Source organism: Oncorhynchus clarkii, chromosome 20, assembly GCF_045791955.1.
Source record: "Oncorhynchus clarkii lewisi isolate Uvic-CL-2024 chromosome 20, UVic_Ocla_1.0, whole genome shotgun sequence".
In the NCBI taxonomy this organism is placed as follows: domain Eukaryota; kingdom Metazoa; phylum Chordata; class Actinopteri; order Salmoniformes; family Salmonidae; genus Oncorhynchus; species Oncorhynchus clarkii.
Window position 1 is genome coordinate 53,214,015 of NC_092166.1, and position 16,865 is coordinate 53,230,879.

General features: G+C 41.9%; 1 protein-coding gene across 3 annotated transcripts in view; it reads left to right on the plus strand.

The window, feature by feature from the left end:
• The window catches only part of LOC139376497 (formin-like protein 1), a 63,091-nt gene that overhangs the window by 27,698 nt on the left and 18,528 nt on the right, over positions 1-16,865 (plus strand). For 2 of the 3 annotated variants that reach the window (XM_071119140.1, XM_071119142.1), the window contains exons 5-14: positions 1,885-1,968; positions 4,376-4,501; positions 5,772-5,880; positions 6,202-6,278; positions 6,700-6,793; positions 8,534-8,608; positions 8,817-8,927; positions 10,503-10,652; positions 13,704-13,805; positions 13,928-14,180. In XM_071119140.1, the coding sequence (XP_070975241.1) occupies positions 1,885-1,968; positions 4,376-4,501; positions 5,772-5,880; positions 6,202-6,278; positions 6,700-6,793; positions 8,534-8,608; positions 8,817-8,927; positions 10,503-10,652; positions 13,704-13,805; positions 13,928-14,180 (1,181 nt within the window). The remainder of the gene's footprint in view (positions 1-1,884; positions 1,969-4,375; positions 4,502-5,771; positions 5,881-6,201; positions 6,279-6,699; positions 6,794-8,533; positions 8,609-8,816; positions 8,928-10,502; positions 10,653-13,703; positions 13,806-13,927; positions 14,181-16,865) is intronic. The other variant, XM_071119141.1, reaches the window with a different exon arrangement.

Below are 16,865 nucleotides of genomic sequence, written 5' to 3' on the forward strand. Positions count from 1 at the left end.
CGGGATGGAGATTTCTTTGAGCGGTCAGGCCTTCCCCGGGAGGAAGAGCAGCTCCGTCTTGTTGAGCTTGAGGTGGTGGGCCGACATCCGTATCACCACCTCGGTGTCAGAAGGGGGTAAGGAGAAAAGTAGTCAAGTGCCATCCGCATAGCAATGATAGGGGAGACCATGTGAAGATATGACGCAGCCGAGTGACTTGGTGTATATGGAGAAGAGGAGAGGGCCTATAACCGAGCCCTGGGGGACACCAGTAGTGAGAGTATGTGGTGCAGACACAGATCCTCTCCATGTCACCTGGTAGTAGTGGCCTTCCGGGTACGATGCAATTCAAGAGTGTGCAGAGCCTGAGACACCCAGCACTGAGAGGGGGAGAGGAGGATCTGTTTCACGGTGTCGAAGGCAAGGGATAGATATAGGAGGATGAGAACAGAGGAGAGATAGAGTCAGCTTTGGCAGTGTGGAGAGCCTCCATGACACAGAAAAGAGCCATCTCGACTGAGTGACCCATCTTGAAGCCTGAATGGTTAGGGTCAAGTAGATCGTTCTGAGAGCGATAATGAGAGAGTTGATCAGAGACAGCACACTCAAGTGTTTTGGATGGGACATAAAGAAGGGATACAGGTCTATAGTTTGACGTCAGATGAGTCAAATGTGTTGGTTTCTTGAGGAGGGGAGCGATTTGAGTCGTTTTGAAGTCAGAGGGGATGCAGCCAATGGTCAGGGATGAGTTTATGAGGGTAGTGAGGAATGGGATGGCCTGGAGAAACGAGGAGGGGATGGGTTTGGTTACTAATTGCCTAGGAGAGACATATGTTGGTCTTTGGACACTTTTATAACCAACAGCTCATATATTTTGGAGACAGGGATGCTAAGAGAGCATGATGCCACAAGAGAAGATTTTACATAAAAGGTCACCCCTCCAACCTTTTTAGTCTATTACATCTGAAAGTCCAAACCATCTGTGACATTTGAAAACAGCAGGAGTATCTATGGAGACAAAAGAGTCTATAGAACTGGATTAGCTAGCCACAATAGGCTTCCTGATTGGAAGCTATCAGTAGAATGAGGTAGAATGAGGTAAATGTGCACAAGGTTACTATTGACAATACCCATATGCTTATGAGCACATGTAGCCAAACGATAGCTTGATATGAAACTATAAATAGTATAGGTGGCACTAACAACAGTGGGTTCCTTTATGGTAGTTAACAGAGCTTTGGAGAGTACTGAAATACTGTACAATTATTGACATTAATTTGCAAACCATAAAATGCTGGATTTAGGGTTCCCACTAGTTAACACATCCACATAGTCAAAATTGTCTATATCGTAGAAGTTCAGGAAAAAACAAACATTTAAGTTAGGAATAAGGTTAGGGTTAGGTTTAAAATCAGATCTTAATAAGATAAATTGTAGAAATAGAGATTTAGCCATAATTATGACATTTTGGCTGCGTTATCTAGCGACAACCTGGATTTAGGCTTGCAGGGTCTAGCATCAGGGTTAGATGCTATTGTGTAGCTACAGTCAGATGTAAGTATTTTTGTTGTTGTCGTGCTTGTGAGATTCTTTCACCGTTCGGTTGAGTGAGATTGTTTTTTTTACTTGCGGTTACAAAATCTTAGACCAACAATCCAGTTGTAACCTTATTAAAACTGTTATGTTTGATTGTTGTAAATGTATGTTGCTTTAAAGTGTCACTGTATGTGCAGCTATTGTAACGTCTAGTCGTTGTCCAATCTGAGTATTATTATGTCTGGATGTCTGTAATGTGTGTCTGATTGGGGTTGTAGTTACGTCTGACCGTTGAAAAATCCGATTCTTGTAGGGTGTGCCCGTTGTGTCTTAGTCTTATTATAATATCCTGTTTCCCCTCCTCTCCAGCTGGGCTCAGGAGTTTCTCGGTGAGGAGAACAGAGGTCTGGACGTCCTGGTTGACTACCTGTCCTTCGCCCAATGTGCCGTCACGTAAGTACCAGTCCTTCACATCTACAGTGCCTTCAGAAAGTATTCCTACCCCTTGACTTATTCCACATTTTGTTGTGTTACAGCCTGAATTCAACATGGATTAAATCGTTGTTGTTTTTCACTCACCTGCACACAATACCCCATAGTGACAAAGTGAAATCATGTTTTTAGATTTTTTTCGTTGTATTAATTGAAAATAAAATACAGAAATCTCTAACTTACATAGATAGGTATTCACACCCCTGAGTCAATACTTTGTAGAATCAAATGACATTTTCTTTGTCACATGTGCGGAATACAACACCTTATCGTGAAATGCTTACTTACAAGCCTAACCAACAATGCAGATTTGTTTTTAAGTAAGTAACAAAATATTTGCAAAAAAAATATATACTATCAAAATGTCAAATGAAAAAAAGTGACACAAAATAACAATAACGAGTTAATGTTCGGGGTTCAGGTACTGTATCTGCTATCTGAGCAGTTGTAGCTGCAGCTGTACATAGTCTATCGGTAAATAGCCCACCCATTTTTACCTACCTCATCCCTATACTGTTTTTATTTATTTACTTTTCTGCTATTTTGCACACCAATATCTCTACCTGTACATGACCATCTGATCATTTATCACTCCAGTGTTATTAACCTGCAAAATTGTAATTATTCGCCTACCTCCTCATGCCTTTTGCACACAATGTATATATAGACTCCCCTTTTTTCTACTGTGTTATTGACTTGTTAATTGTTTACTTACTCCATGTGTAACTTTGTGTTGTCTGTTCACACTGCTATGCTTTATCTTGGCCAGGTCGCAGTTGCAAATGAGAACTTGTTCTCAACTAGCCTACCTGGTTAAATAAAGGTGAAATAAATAAATAAAAAAGGTTAGTCGAGGTAATTGAGGTAAAATGTACATGTAGGGATAAAGTGACTGTGAATAGATAATAAACCGCGAGTAAAAGCAGAGTAAAAAAGAGATTCAATGAAAATAGTCCGGTTAGCCATTTGATTAAATGTTTAGCAGTCTTATGGCTTGGGGGTAGAACTTGTTAAGGAGCCTTTTTTAGGACCTTCCTCTGAAACCGCCTGGAGACTGTTGTCCTTCATGCAGGTTCTCCCATTTCAGCCAAGGAACTAGTTCTGTCAGAGTGGTCATTGTGTGCTTTGTCACCCTCAGCAAGGTCCTTATTGTCCGGTTGTTCAGTTTCAATATACGTACCAACGATGGAGACCACGTTGCTCTTGGAAACTTTCAACACTCTAGAAAATGATTCATTATAAGGGCACAAGGCGAGACCCAGATGCAGACACGGGAGGCAGATGGTTTGAGTCTCTGACATTTATTATAATCCTAAAGGATAGGCAAGAGAATGGTCGTGGACAGGCAAAAGATCAAAACCAGGTCAGAGTCCAGGAGGTACAAAGTTGCAGGCAGGCTCAAGGTCAAGGCAGGCAGAATGGTCAGGTAGGCGGGTTCAGAGTCCAGACAGGCAAGGGTCACAACCGGCAGGACTAGCAAAAACAGAGCGATGGAAACAGCAGGAGAACGGGAAAAACAAGCTAGTTGACTTGACAAAAAAAAGACAAACTGGCAACAGACAAGCAGGGAACACAGGAATAAGTATGCATGGACTAATGAGGAAAACAGGTGACACCTGGAGGTGGGTGGAGACAATCACAAAGACAGGTGAAACAGATCAGGGCGTGACATTCATACCCTTCCCCAGATATATGCCTCATCATAATCTCTGAGATTTACAGACAGTTCTTTGGACTTTAGGTTATAGTTTCTGCTCTGACATGCACTGTCAACTGTGGGACCTTGTGGGACACCACAAGTGTGTTTCTTTCTAAAAACATGTCCAAACAATTGAATTAGTCACAGGTGGACTCCAATGAAATTGTAGTGACATGTCAAGGAGGATCAAAGGAAATTGGATGCACCTGAGCTCAATTTGGAGTGCCATAGCAAAGGGGTTTGAATACTTATGTAAATGAGATATTGCTGTATTTTATTTCCAATAAATGTGCAAACATGTCAACAAAAAAAATTACCTTGTCATTATGGGGTATTGTGTGTAGATTGGAGAGACAAAAACATATATTTAATACATTTTGAATCGAGGCTGTAACACAACAAAATGTGGAATAAGTCAAGGGCTATAAATACTTTCTGAAGGCACTTGTACGTGAATGGGACAATCTGAGAGGAAAATGTTTTGATTTTTAGGCTTCAACATGACATAGGTCTTTATGGTAGTTCTGGGTCTTTCCTTCTTTTTGGGACACTTTAGTAATGAAACATATCTGAGGGCTTTAGATTTAACATAACTTTAATATTCCTAATGGATAATATTGGGTCAACTCTCCCATTCATGTCCAAATTCCTGCTACTTTGGACTCTCAGCTATGACATGGAAAGTTTGGACAATGGGACTTCCACACCAGAAAAATCGGTGGAGGACTTGACGAGGAGTGCCAGTAACTCTCCAACCCATGGCGGTTCTAAAGCTGCTCGTGCCCTTACTGTGAGGTGAGTGTTACCAGGAATTGGTGAGAAGAATGGACATGAGCTTCTGTCTGTTAGATGGGACAGAGGTTGGACTACACTTGTAGTTCTTGCATCCTAGATTCATGGGCATTAATTGTGAGGAAAGAACAATGACTCCCACTCGTCCCACACACATTGTGACATACACACACACCATTTCCCCTGCCATCAAACTAGAGTTGAAAAACAAATGGCCTAACAAATGTCAAAATTCTAATAAGGCGTACCAAATGTTGGAAATTATAAGCAGAAACTTAATTTAAATTATAGTATATTAATTAAAGTAAACTAAATTATTCTGGAATTATTATGGTGGGTTGAATTTTGCAAGTAGCCTACTTTTTGAAGTGATTTTTTTTGACATCGGATAACATCACACAAGACCCATGGTATGCGAAACTGACCCTGCGCAGACCGCAAAAACAACGCTAAACGGGATAAGATGTTTACATGCCACAGTATACCATCTTAGCTCAGCATATCCCAGGCATCTTATCCGGGTTTCTCATAACCGGCATACAAGCTTTTTCGGATTATTGTAAACGGGATGTGACATTTATATGTGTCAGCTCAAAAACAGAGTATCCCGAATAATAACGCGATATTGGTGTGCAAGTAAACGTGGTCAGTGTAACATTTCTTGCCATGGAACAAAGCTTATTCCATAAGCAAACCTTTCACAATGTTTCTTCTTATGTAACATAAATCATTTGCACTGTGTTTCGAATTCCTGGAACAGTGTGATCTCAGTTTTGCCTGTTCTCAAAATGTCTTAGAACGTTTTGATTGGTCATTACATTATGAGAACCTTGGGTGCAACTGGTACAGCTGAGACACAGTGAGCACATACTGTAGAGTAACCTGTGGCGTCAAGCCATCCCAATCTGTCCCTCTCTCACTTTTAACTAACTCGGATGTCATTTTGAAGGGTCTATTAACATGCACACCGCCACTCTGCCTCTCGTTGTGGTGTTGAGAATGTGACTAAAGGCACATTTCTTAGTTTATCCTTAACAAGAATGACTCTAGCACTGAACATGTAGGCGAGGGAGTAATTCTTAATCTATGAACAATTTTGAAGTATGTAATCATTCTAAACACAGATAGTTTACATTGCGTAGCTATTTAAACATACCGCAAAGGCTTTGAATGAAAATGTGTTACTGCGGCTTTGGTGTTATGTAATAACCCCACATTTGCGCAATGCATAGCGCTATGCATGTTAATAACAGCTACGTTTCTCACCTGGCAGATTCAACTCTCTCCACAACAGGAAAGCGCTGAGGAAGTCCCGCCTTGTCAGTCAGAAAGACGACGTTCACCTCTGCATCATGTGTCTACGTGCCATCATGAACTACCAGGTACATACCTCCCCATGGAAACCTTATTTAACCTTTATTCAACCTATAATATTTTGCCAAGTAGGCCTATTCACCTCTACGTCTACTGTTAGAACAGAGTGACTCAATAGAGTTAGCTCGGAATAACGTTTATTTTAGCCTCACGGTTTGTGGTTTTTCACACCGTAACTTGATGCCTCCCTCCTGTGCTGGGAGACGGTTTCCATTGAAAAAAAGACAGTTGACGAGGCTTTGTGTCAGTAGGAATCAAGTCTACCCTGCAGTATATGTCATATGACTGACAATGGTGATGACGGACAACTTGTGTGTATGTGTGTTTAGTCTGGGTTTAACCTGGTGATGACCCACCCATGCTGTGTGAACGAGATCACGCTCAGCCTCAACAACAGGAACCCCAGGTGAAGACCTGTATTATTAGTGTGTGTGTGTGGAGTTTCTATTTCTGTCTGTTGGGTAAAATAACATTGTTGTTGAGTGTGTGTGTGTGTGTGCGTGCGTGTTTTTAGTTTTACTATCTTTGTGGGGACCAGAAGTGGGGACATTTTGCCAGTCCACAGAAGGAAAAAGGCTATGTTAGGCTTAGCGGTTAGGTTTAGTGTCAGGGTTACAATAGGGTTAGGGTTCGGGTTTAGAGTAAGGAGTTAGGCTTATGGGTTTGGGGTTAAGGTTAGGTTAAGGTTAAGGGCTATGTAAAATAGGATTTTGAATGGGAACCAATTGTTTGGCCCCCACAAGGATAGTAAAACAAACGTGTGTGTGTGCGTGCGTATGTGTTTGTGTGTGTATGAGGGTATTATAATGTACACTTCTACCCATCAGGACCAAGGCCCTGGTGCTGGAGCTGCTGGCTGCCGTGTGTCTAGTGAGGGGGGGTCATGACATCATCCTCTCCGCCTTCGACAACTTCAAAGAGGTTCGAGGGTTATCCAAGACGACAGTCTCTTCGCCAACAAGCCCTACACCCCTCTCTCAACATCATATTACATGTCATAGAGGCTCCCAGTTTCCCAAATCTCCCATTGACGTCAGTGCACAATTTTACGCAACGCTTACATTAGTTACATGCAGAGATCTCTACAAAAATGAGGACGTGGCCATCAGTCGCCTGCGTGCTTTCCTTGACTCACACTAGCAGTGTGAACACGGCTCACTCCAAGTCAAACTCTCAACCCCCATCCAAAGACATCCTGTCTCAGTTTGAAACCCCACCACCCCCTTCACACATCGAACCCCATGGCAGCTGTCGGGGCAGTTGTCCCCTATAAGCAGACACAAAGTAAAGAAGGGGCGGGAGGGGGTGGGAGCACAAACATTCGTAACATTTGTTGGCAACATGACAGTTGAACTTTTCTGTGGACCTTTCATCAGTGTCTGTCAAGGGAGCAACTGTTGCCAACAGAAAAAGACCTCCATGAATAGGGTTACCCAGACATTGTGATGTAGACCTGGGTATTATTAGCAGTGGGCAGATCTTCGTACTTGAGGCCCCACTGCAACCTAGGGATAGTTGCCTATAAGCACTGATCTGTGGTCAGTTTTGTCTTTTAAGTCCTGATTGGCATAAGTAGGAATGGGGTGAGTGAAGCTGATCCTAGACCAGTAGTTATGTGAAACCTCTCCCTAGTGCGGATAATTACATGGGCATTGACCAGAGCAGACAACTCTCCATCAAAAGGTCTCACATTCGCTCGTTTCCTATGACGTATGTCTGGTGGCTTGAGGAAGTATCAGAACACATGATATATCAGTGTTGGTTACTTACAGTCCGCATTTTTAAAGACCTATAATATGACACTGAGAGATAGGCATCGGTTAAACAACACACGCAAAGTTGTGAAATATTTAAAGAGGGATTGAGTTTTTCTACCCTCTTTCAAATCAGCTCGATAAAAGTCATCAATAATTGCGGTATCCAGAGCTCTCGCCTTCTCATATCCAATCGCACACGTTGTTTAAGCAATACCTTAGAGTAGTATCCTAGCATCCGTTACAGAGCTGGCATCAAACGTGGCACAGTGAGTGGTCCTTGTTTTGGTACGGCGCAGAGAGACTGTGTGGGTGAGAGACTAATGGAGGGAGAGAGCGAGAGATGACAGATAGCACATTGTAGAGGAGTGAAGTAGCGGAGGCGAAAGTGCTTGCGGGCCAGGCTGGCTCCTGTTGCCCACAGTGGCAGAGCGTGGGCATTGTTGGGGTACAGGCTGGCAGGTTGAAGTGCAGGCCTGCATTATTTAGTGGACATGAGCGGGTAGAGGGGAAGGCGGCGTTAGTCCTTAAAGACATATCACACATGTGATAATGGATATCACACAATAAGAGTTGTCCAACCAATATATTTCAGTTTCAAACACACTACTTACTCCTAGAGTGCAGAGCGTTCTGAACCCACTTCTGTATGTAGGAGTAATGCTGATGTTTTATCTTCCATTATTACAGTCAGTTTACTTCTATTATTGAAGTCATTTGTGATGGCCTAGGGGTGGAGAGAGAGTGGGAGAGAGGAGAGGCATAACAAGTGAAAGATAGACCGCGTGGGGTACAGCTGGCTGTATTTAAGGATACCCCCCCCCCCTGTGCATATTTGTGGTGTTGCAGTGCAGAATTATGTGCCCAATCGAAAAACTTTTCGCCTTCCATCTTTGTCGTTCGTAAGGTATGTGGAGAGAAGAGCCGCTTTGAGAAGCTCATGGAGTATTTCTGCAATGAAGAAAGCAACATTGACTTTATGGTGAGTCTGGCTCCAAAGTGCGCAATTCGTGTTCATTAGGTGTTCCTTATGTCCATCTCCATCTGTACACAGAAGAGATATTGCTCAGACTTGAGAATCAAGTTTTCGTAGATGTCAACTTGTCTCCATTGATGTAAACCATTGAAATTACGCGAGCATAGTCTTCCCACGGTGTACCATGCCATCGCCTACTGTTTATGTCCACCAGGTGGCGTGCATGCAGTTCATCAACATTGTGGTCCACTCAGTGGAGAACATGAACTGTAGGGTCCATCTGCAGTATGAGTTTACCCACCATGGCCTGGATGACTATCTAGAGGTGAGTGATACAGAATCACAGAGAGAAGTTGCCCCTTAACCACTGACACGTGGTCAGATATTTTCAGAAAATATCCAAATATACCCCCAGTTTTTTTTTTAAGAATATGAGATTACATTAGTACAGCTGTCTTTCCTTAACATTACCAAAAAACCCAAGGACGCATAATTCCAATGAGTATGTTTTTGTTGTCATAGGAGACTTCATTTGAAGGTAAACCAATTGTGCATTTGTGGGCACATCATTAAATATAACAATAGTAATGTATCTCAATGTTTGTCTATATATACAGTGCATTCGGAAAGTATTCAGACCCCTTCACTTCTTCCACATTTTGTTACGTTACAGCCTTATTCTGAAATGGATTAAAGAAATAACAATCCTCATCAATCTACACACAATACCCCATAAGGACAAAGCGGTAACAGGTTTTAAGAAATGTTTGCATATGTATAAAAAAATTAAAAAAAATGAAATACCTTATTTACATAAATATTCAGACCATTCAGACCCTATGAGACTCGGTGAGCTCAGGTGCATCCTGTTTCCACCTGTGGTAAATTCAATTGATTGGAAATTATTTGGAAAAGCACACACCTCTCTATAAGGTCCCACAGTTGACAGTGCATGTCAGATCAAAAACCAAGCCATGAGGTTGAAGGAATTGTCCGTAGAGCTCCAAGACAGGACTGTGTCGAGGCACAGGTCTAGGGAAGTGTACCCAAAAATGTCTGCAGCACTGAAGGTCCCCAAGTACACAGTGATCTCCACCATTCTTAAATGGAAGACGTTTGGAACCACCAAGGCTCTTCCTAGAGCTGGCCGCCAGGCTAAACTGAGCATTCGGGGGAGAAGGGCATTGGTCAGGGAGGTAACCAATAACCCAATGGTCACTCTGACAGAGCTCCAGATTTCTTCTGTGAAGATGGGAGAACTTTCCAGAAGGACAACCATCTCTGCAACACCACCAATCAGGCATTTATGGTAGAGTGGCCAAATGGAAGCCACTTCTCAGTAAGGCACATGACAGCCCACTTGGAGTTTGCCAAAAGGCAGCTAATGGACCATGAGAAACACGATTATCTGGTATTATTAGCAAAGTACAGAGCGATCCTTAATGAAAACCTGCTCCAGAGTGCTCAGGACCTCAGACTGGGGCAAAGATTCACCTTCCAACAGGACAACGACCCTAAGCACACAGCCAAGACAATGCAGGAGTGGCTTTGGGACAAGTCTCTGAATGTTCTTGAGTGGCCCAGGCAGAGCCTTGATTTCAACCCGATCGTACATCTTTGGAGAGAACTGAAAATAGCTGTGCAGTAACGCTCCCCAAATGGGAGAAACTCCCCAAATACAGGTGTGCCAAGCTTGTAGCGTCATATCCAAGAACACTCAAGGCTGTAATCGCTGCCAAAGGTGCTTCAACAAAGTGCCAGGTAAAGGGTCTGAATACTTATGCAAATGTCATATTTCCTTTTTTTATTTAATCAAATTGAGAACAAGGCTGTAACGTGACAACGTTTTGCACTGTATGTGTGCACTGTATGTGTGTATGTGTCCCTCTGTCATGCACAGAGGTTAAAGTTCACGGAGAGTGACCGGCTGCTGGTGCAGATCCAGGCCTACCTGGACAACGTGTTTGATGTGGGGGCTCTGCTGGAGGATGCAGAGACCAAGAACGCCCTGTTGGAACACATGGAGGAGCTGCAGGAGCACAATGCACAGGTGACCATACCATAAAAGGACACACATCCCCGGTGTAACCTTCATTCTGATGTGTTGCACCCGGGTGAACTTGACGCTTTGCTTGTGCACACGTTGAAGGTTTAGAGTAAGCAGATGTGCTGTGCGTTTCTACAGTGCCTTGCGAAAGTATGCGGCCCCCTTGAACTTTGCGACCTTTTGCCACATTTCAGGCTTCAAACATAAAGATATACAACTGTATTTTTTTGTGAAGAATCAACAACAAGTGGGACACAATCATGAAGTGGAACGACATTTATTGGATATTTCAAACTTTTTTAACAAATCAAAAACTGAAAAATTGGGCGTGCAAAATTATTCAGCCCCCTTAAGTTAATACTTTGTAGCGCCACCTTTTGCTGCTATTACAGCTGTAAGTCGCTTGGGGTATGTCTCTATCAGTTTTGCACATCGAGAGACTGAATTTTTTTCCCATTCCTCCTTGCAAAACAGATCGAGCTCAGTGAGGTTGAATGGAGAGCATTTGTGAACAGCAGTTTTCAGTTCTTTCCACAGATTCTCGATTGGATTCAGGTCTGGACTTTGACTTGGCCATTCTAACACCTGGATATGTTTATTTTTGAACCATTCCATTGTAGATTTTGCTTTATGTTTTGGATCATTGTCTTGTTGGAAGACAAATCTCCGTCCCAGTCTCAGGTCTTTTGCAGACTCCATCAGGTTTTCTTCCAGAATGGTCCTGTATTTGGCTCCATCCATCTTCCCATCAATTTTAACCATCTTCCCTGTCCCTGCTGAAGAAAAGCAGGCCCAAACCATGCTGCCACCACCATGTTTGACAGTGGGGATGGTGTGTTCAGAGTGATGAGCTGTGTTGCTTTTACGCCAAACATAACGTTTTGCATTGTTGCCAAAAAGTTCCATTTTGGTTTCATCTGACCAGAGCACCTTCTTCCACATGTTTGGTGTGTCTCCCAGGTGGCTTGTGGCAAACTTTAAACAACACTTTTTATGGATATCTTTAAGAAATGGCTTTCTTCTTGCCACTCTTCCATAAAGGCCAGATTTGTGCAATATACGACTGATTGTTGTCCTATGGACAGAGTCTCCCACCTCAGCTGTAGATCTCTGCAGTTCATCCAGAGTGATCATGGGCCTCTTGGCTGCATCTCTGATCAGTATTCTCCTTGTATGAGCTGAAAGTTTAGAGGGACGGCCAGGTCTTGGTAGATTTGCAGTGGTCTGATACTCCTTCCATTTCAATATTATCACTTGCACAGTGCTCCTTGGGATGTTTAAAGCTTGGGAAATCTTTTTGTATCCAAATCCGGCTTTAAACTTCTTCACAACAGTATCTCGGAGCTGCCTGGTGTGTTCCTTGTTCTTCATGATGCTCTCTGCGCTTTTAACGGACCTCTGAGACTATCACAGTGCAGGTGCATTTATACGGAGACTTGATTACACACAGGTGGATTGTATTTATCATCATTAGTCATTTAGGTCAACATTGGATCATTCAGAGATCCTCACTGAACTTCTGGAGAGAGTTTGCTGCACTGAAAGTAAAGGGGCTGAATAATTTTGCACGCCCAATTTTTCAGTTTTTTGTTATTGATTTGTTAAAAAAGTTTGAAATATCCAATAAATGTCGTTCCACTTCATGATTGTGTCCCACTTGTTGTTGTTTCTTCACAAAAAAATACAGTTTTATATCTTTATGTTTGAAGCCTGAAATGTGGCAAAAGGTCGCAAAGTTCAAGGGGGCCGAATACTTTCGCAAGGCACTATATTCATATACAGTACCAGTTTGGACACATTCTCATTCCAGGGTTTTTCTTTATTTGTACTATTTTCTACACTGTAGAATAATAGTGAAGACATCAAAACTATGAAATAAAACATATGGAATCATGTAGTAACCACAAAAGTGTTGAACAAATAAAAACATATTTTGTATTTGAGATTCTTCAAAGTAGCCACCCTTTGCATTGATGACAGCTTTGCACACTCTTGGCATTCTCTCAACCAGGTTTATGAGGTAGTCACCTGGAATGCATTTCAATTAAAAGGAGTGGCTTCTTAAAAGTTAATTTGTGAAATGTCTTTCTTTATGCATTTAAAGCAATCAGTTGTGTTGTGACAAGGTAGGGGGGGGGGGGGGGGGGGGTATACAGAAGATAGCACTATTTGGTTAAAGACCAAGTCCATATTATGGCAAGGACAGCTCAAATAAGCAAAGAGAAACGACAGTCCATCATTACTTCAACACATGAAGGTCAGTCAATCTGGAACATGTCAAGAACTTTGAAAGTTTCTTCAAGTGCAGTCGCAAAAACCATCAAGAGCTATGATGAGACTAGCTCTCACGAGGACCGCCACAAAAAAGGTAGACCCAGAGTTAATTAGAGTTACTAGCCTCAGAAATTGCAGCCCAAATAAATGCTTCGCAGAGTTCAAGTAACAGACACATCTCAACATGAACTGTTCAGAGGAGAATGCATGAATCAGGCCTTCATGGTTAAATTGCTGCAAAGAAACCACTACAAAAGGACACCAATAAGAAGAGACTTGCTTGGGCCAAGAAACACGAGCAATGGACATTTGATCGGTGGAAATATGTCCTTTGGTCTGAGTCCAAATTTGAGATTTTTGGTTCCAACCGCCGTGTCTTTATGAGACGCAGAGTAGGTGAACGGATGATCGCCACGTGTGGTTCCCACCGTGAAGCATGAAGGAGGAGGTGTGATGGTGACACTATCTGTGATTTATTTAGAATTCAAGGCACACTTAACCAGCATGGCTATCACAGCATTCTGCATTCATTTTGCACGCCCAATTTTTCAGTTTTTGATTTGTTAAAAAAGTTTGAAATATCCAATAAATGTCGTTCCACTTCATGATTGTTTCCCACTTGTTGTTGATTCTTCACAAAAAAATACAGTTTATATCTTTATGTTTGAAGCCTGAAATGTGGCAAAAGGTCGCAAAGTTCAAGGGGGCCGAATACTTTCGCAAGGCACTGTACATGTGTCTGTGCGGCTATATAAGTGTATGTACATGTGTGTGTTTTAGATAAGCAGCAGACTGGAAGAGAGCGAGAGGGAGGCGTTGGAGAAAGTGTCTGAGCTGGAGAAGCAACTCATCCAGACCACCAAAGAGGTGGAGCTCCTAAAGGTAGACCTATTATCTAACCACAGTCTATTACATTCACAAAGAAGACTTGCGTTAGATCCCGAGCTAATACCTAGGCTATAGCTCAGAGGGCTAACACACGGACATTTTTGTCTGTGTAACAGGAGAGTCTGCGTGAGTCCTGTGCCCAGGGGACCATTCTACAACAGCGGGAGATAGAGCGAGAGATAGAACGAGAGAGGGAAAAAGAGCGGGCGAGGGATAGAGATCGTTCGGCCCAGGCCTTAGCGGAGCTGGAGGAGAAAGTTCAGGGGCTTGTGTGCCAGGGGCTGATTCGAATGGAGCGCACGTCCTCGGGACACCTGGACCTCCATGTGGTCCCTGTCATCCCTCCTGTTTCCATCCCTGCAAAAACAGGTAAGCTACAAGCCACACACATGGGCTCAGAAACCATGTCAGAAATCAAGAGTTTCATTGCAAAACGCTAGATATCAATTTTCTGAAATGTTGGGAAAATGAGCTTTTATTGTTTAAAGAAATGATGAAAGAGATTGGTGTGTTTTTTTTCACTATCTAGTCATGGCATGGGGTTGTTTAATGACAGACAGGTATTTGTTAAAATCTATTGCTGGTTTATTTTCAGAGAGACAAATTATCATGTTATCAATGCTATGTACCAGCAATAAATAGTATTGCTAGATTTTTCACAGTAAAATGAAGCAAATAAGTACATTTATATATATTTAAATACAGTAATATGAGATATGTATGTAAAAAAAATTACATTTGACATTTTAGTCATTCAGCAGAATATCTGATCCAAGGCAACTTAAAGGTCCAATGCAGCCGTTTTTATCTCAATGTCAAATCATTTCTTGGTAACAATTAAGTATCTCACTGTGATTGTTTTAAATTAAAATGGTAAAAAAATAAAGAAAAAGATCAATTTCTCAAGCCTTAAATTAGCTAGGACTTGGAAAAAAGGTTTGGAAAAAATCTACACACAAAACCCCATAATGACAAAGTGAAAATGTCTGCACATTTATTGAAACTGAAATACATAAATATCTAATTTACATAAGTATTCACACACCTGAGTCAATACTTTGTAGAAGGACAGCTGTGAGTCTTTCTGGGTCTCTAAGTCTCTAATAGCTTTCCTCACCTGGATTGTGCAACATTTGCCCATTTATTCTTTAAAAAATGATTCAAGCTCTGTCAAATTGGTTGTTGATCATTGCTAGACAACCATTTTCAGGTCTTGCCATAGATTAAATCCAAATTCAAGTACATTTAAAGTAAATTTAAGTCAAAACTGTAACTCAACCACTCAGGAACATTCACCATCTTCTCGGTAAGCAACTTCAGTGTAGCTATGGCCTTGTGTTTAATGTTATTTTCCTTCTGAAAGGTGAATTAATTTCCCAGTGTCTGGTGGAAAGCAGACTGAACCAGGTTTTCCTCTAGGATTTTGCCTGTGCTTCGCTCCATTCCATTTCTTTTTTTTTATCCTGAAAAACTCCCCAGTCCTTAACAATGACAAACATACCCATAACACATGATGCAGCCACCACTAGGCTTGAAAACATGGAGAGTGGTACTCGGTAATGTGTTGTATTGGATTTGCCCCAAACGTACTGTAACACATACTGTATTCATTCAGGACAACAAGTTAGTTTCTTAGCCACATTTTTTTGCAGTATTACTTTAGTGCCTCGTTGCAAACAGGATGCACGTTTTGGAATGTTTGTATTCTGTGCAGGCTTCCTTCATTTCACTCTGCCAATTAGGTTAGTATTGTGGAGTCACTACAATGTTGTTGATCCATCCTCAGTTTTCCACTATCACAGCCATTAAACACTGTTAACTGTTTTAAAGTCACACACCATTGGCCTCATGGTGAAATCCCTGAGAGATTTCCTTCCTCTCTGGCAACTGAGTTAGGAAGGACTCCTGTGTCTTTGTAATGACTGTGCGTATTGATACACCATCCACAGTGTAATAAATAACTTCACCATGCTCAAAGGGATATTCAATGGCTGCTTTTTGAATTTTACTCTACCAAAGGGGTTGAATACTTATTGACACAAGACATTTCAGCTTTTCATTTTTTATTAATTTGTAGAAATGTCTGAAAACATAATTCCACTTCTACATTAAAGGGTGTTGTGTGTAGGCCAGTGACCCAAGAATATCTAAATGTAATACATTTTAAATTCAGGCTGTAACATAATAAAATGCTGAAATAATAAAAGGGTGTCAATGCTTTCTGAAGGCATTGTAATTTATGTCACCAGGTAGGCCAAAACACCATCCCACCAAAACAGGCTGTAATTTCAGTGGTCTTTTCAAACAACTCTTACATTATTATAATTTTCACAGTTTCACAGTATTATTCCGACCTCATAGTATGGAATATACAGGTAACTGACAGAATAAAGGAAACACCAACATACATTTTCTTAATAGGGTGTTGGCCAGAACAGCATCAATGCACCTTGGCATAGTCTACAAGTGTCTGGAACTCTATTGGAGGGATGTGACACCGTTCTTCCATGAGACATTCCGTCATTTGGCGTTTTGTTGATGGTGGTGGAAAACGCCATCTCAGGCGTTGGTCCAAAATACCCATACGTGTTCTCTTTGGTTGAGATCTGGTGACTGTGTAATATATGGAGCTATACACCTTTAATTATGAGTTACTCCACCTCAAGAATTCAATTTGGAGAAAAGCTCAGCACACGCATACTCAGGCTGACTGGCTCTCATTCTCATGAGAAATAACTGCACTCAGGCTATCCGGAGGGCCAAAGTTAGTTATTTTAAGGAGCAGTTCTCTCTAAGTGGGTCTAACTCCAAGAAGTTCTGGAAAATGATTAAAGACCTGGAGAATAATCCCTTCTCCTCACAGCTGCCCATGTCCCTTAATGTTGATGATGTGGCTGTTAATGACTAGGAGCACATGTCTAAGCTCTTTAATCACCACTTCATTAAGTCAGGATTCCTATTCGACTCAGCCATGCCTCATTGCCCGTCCAACATTTCCTCATCCCCCACCCCTTCTAATACCACTAGCCCTGATGCTCCTCCCTCTTTTCCCCT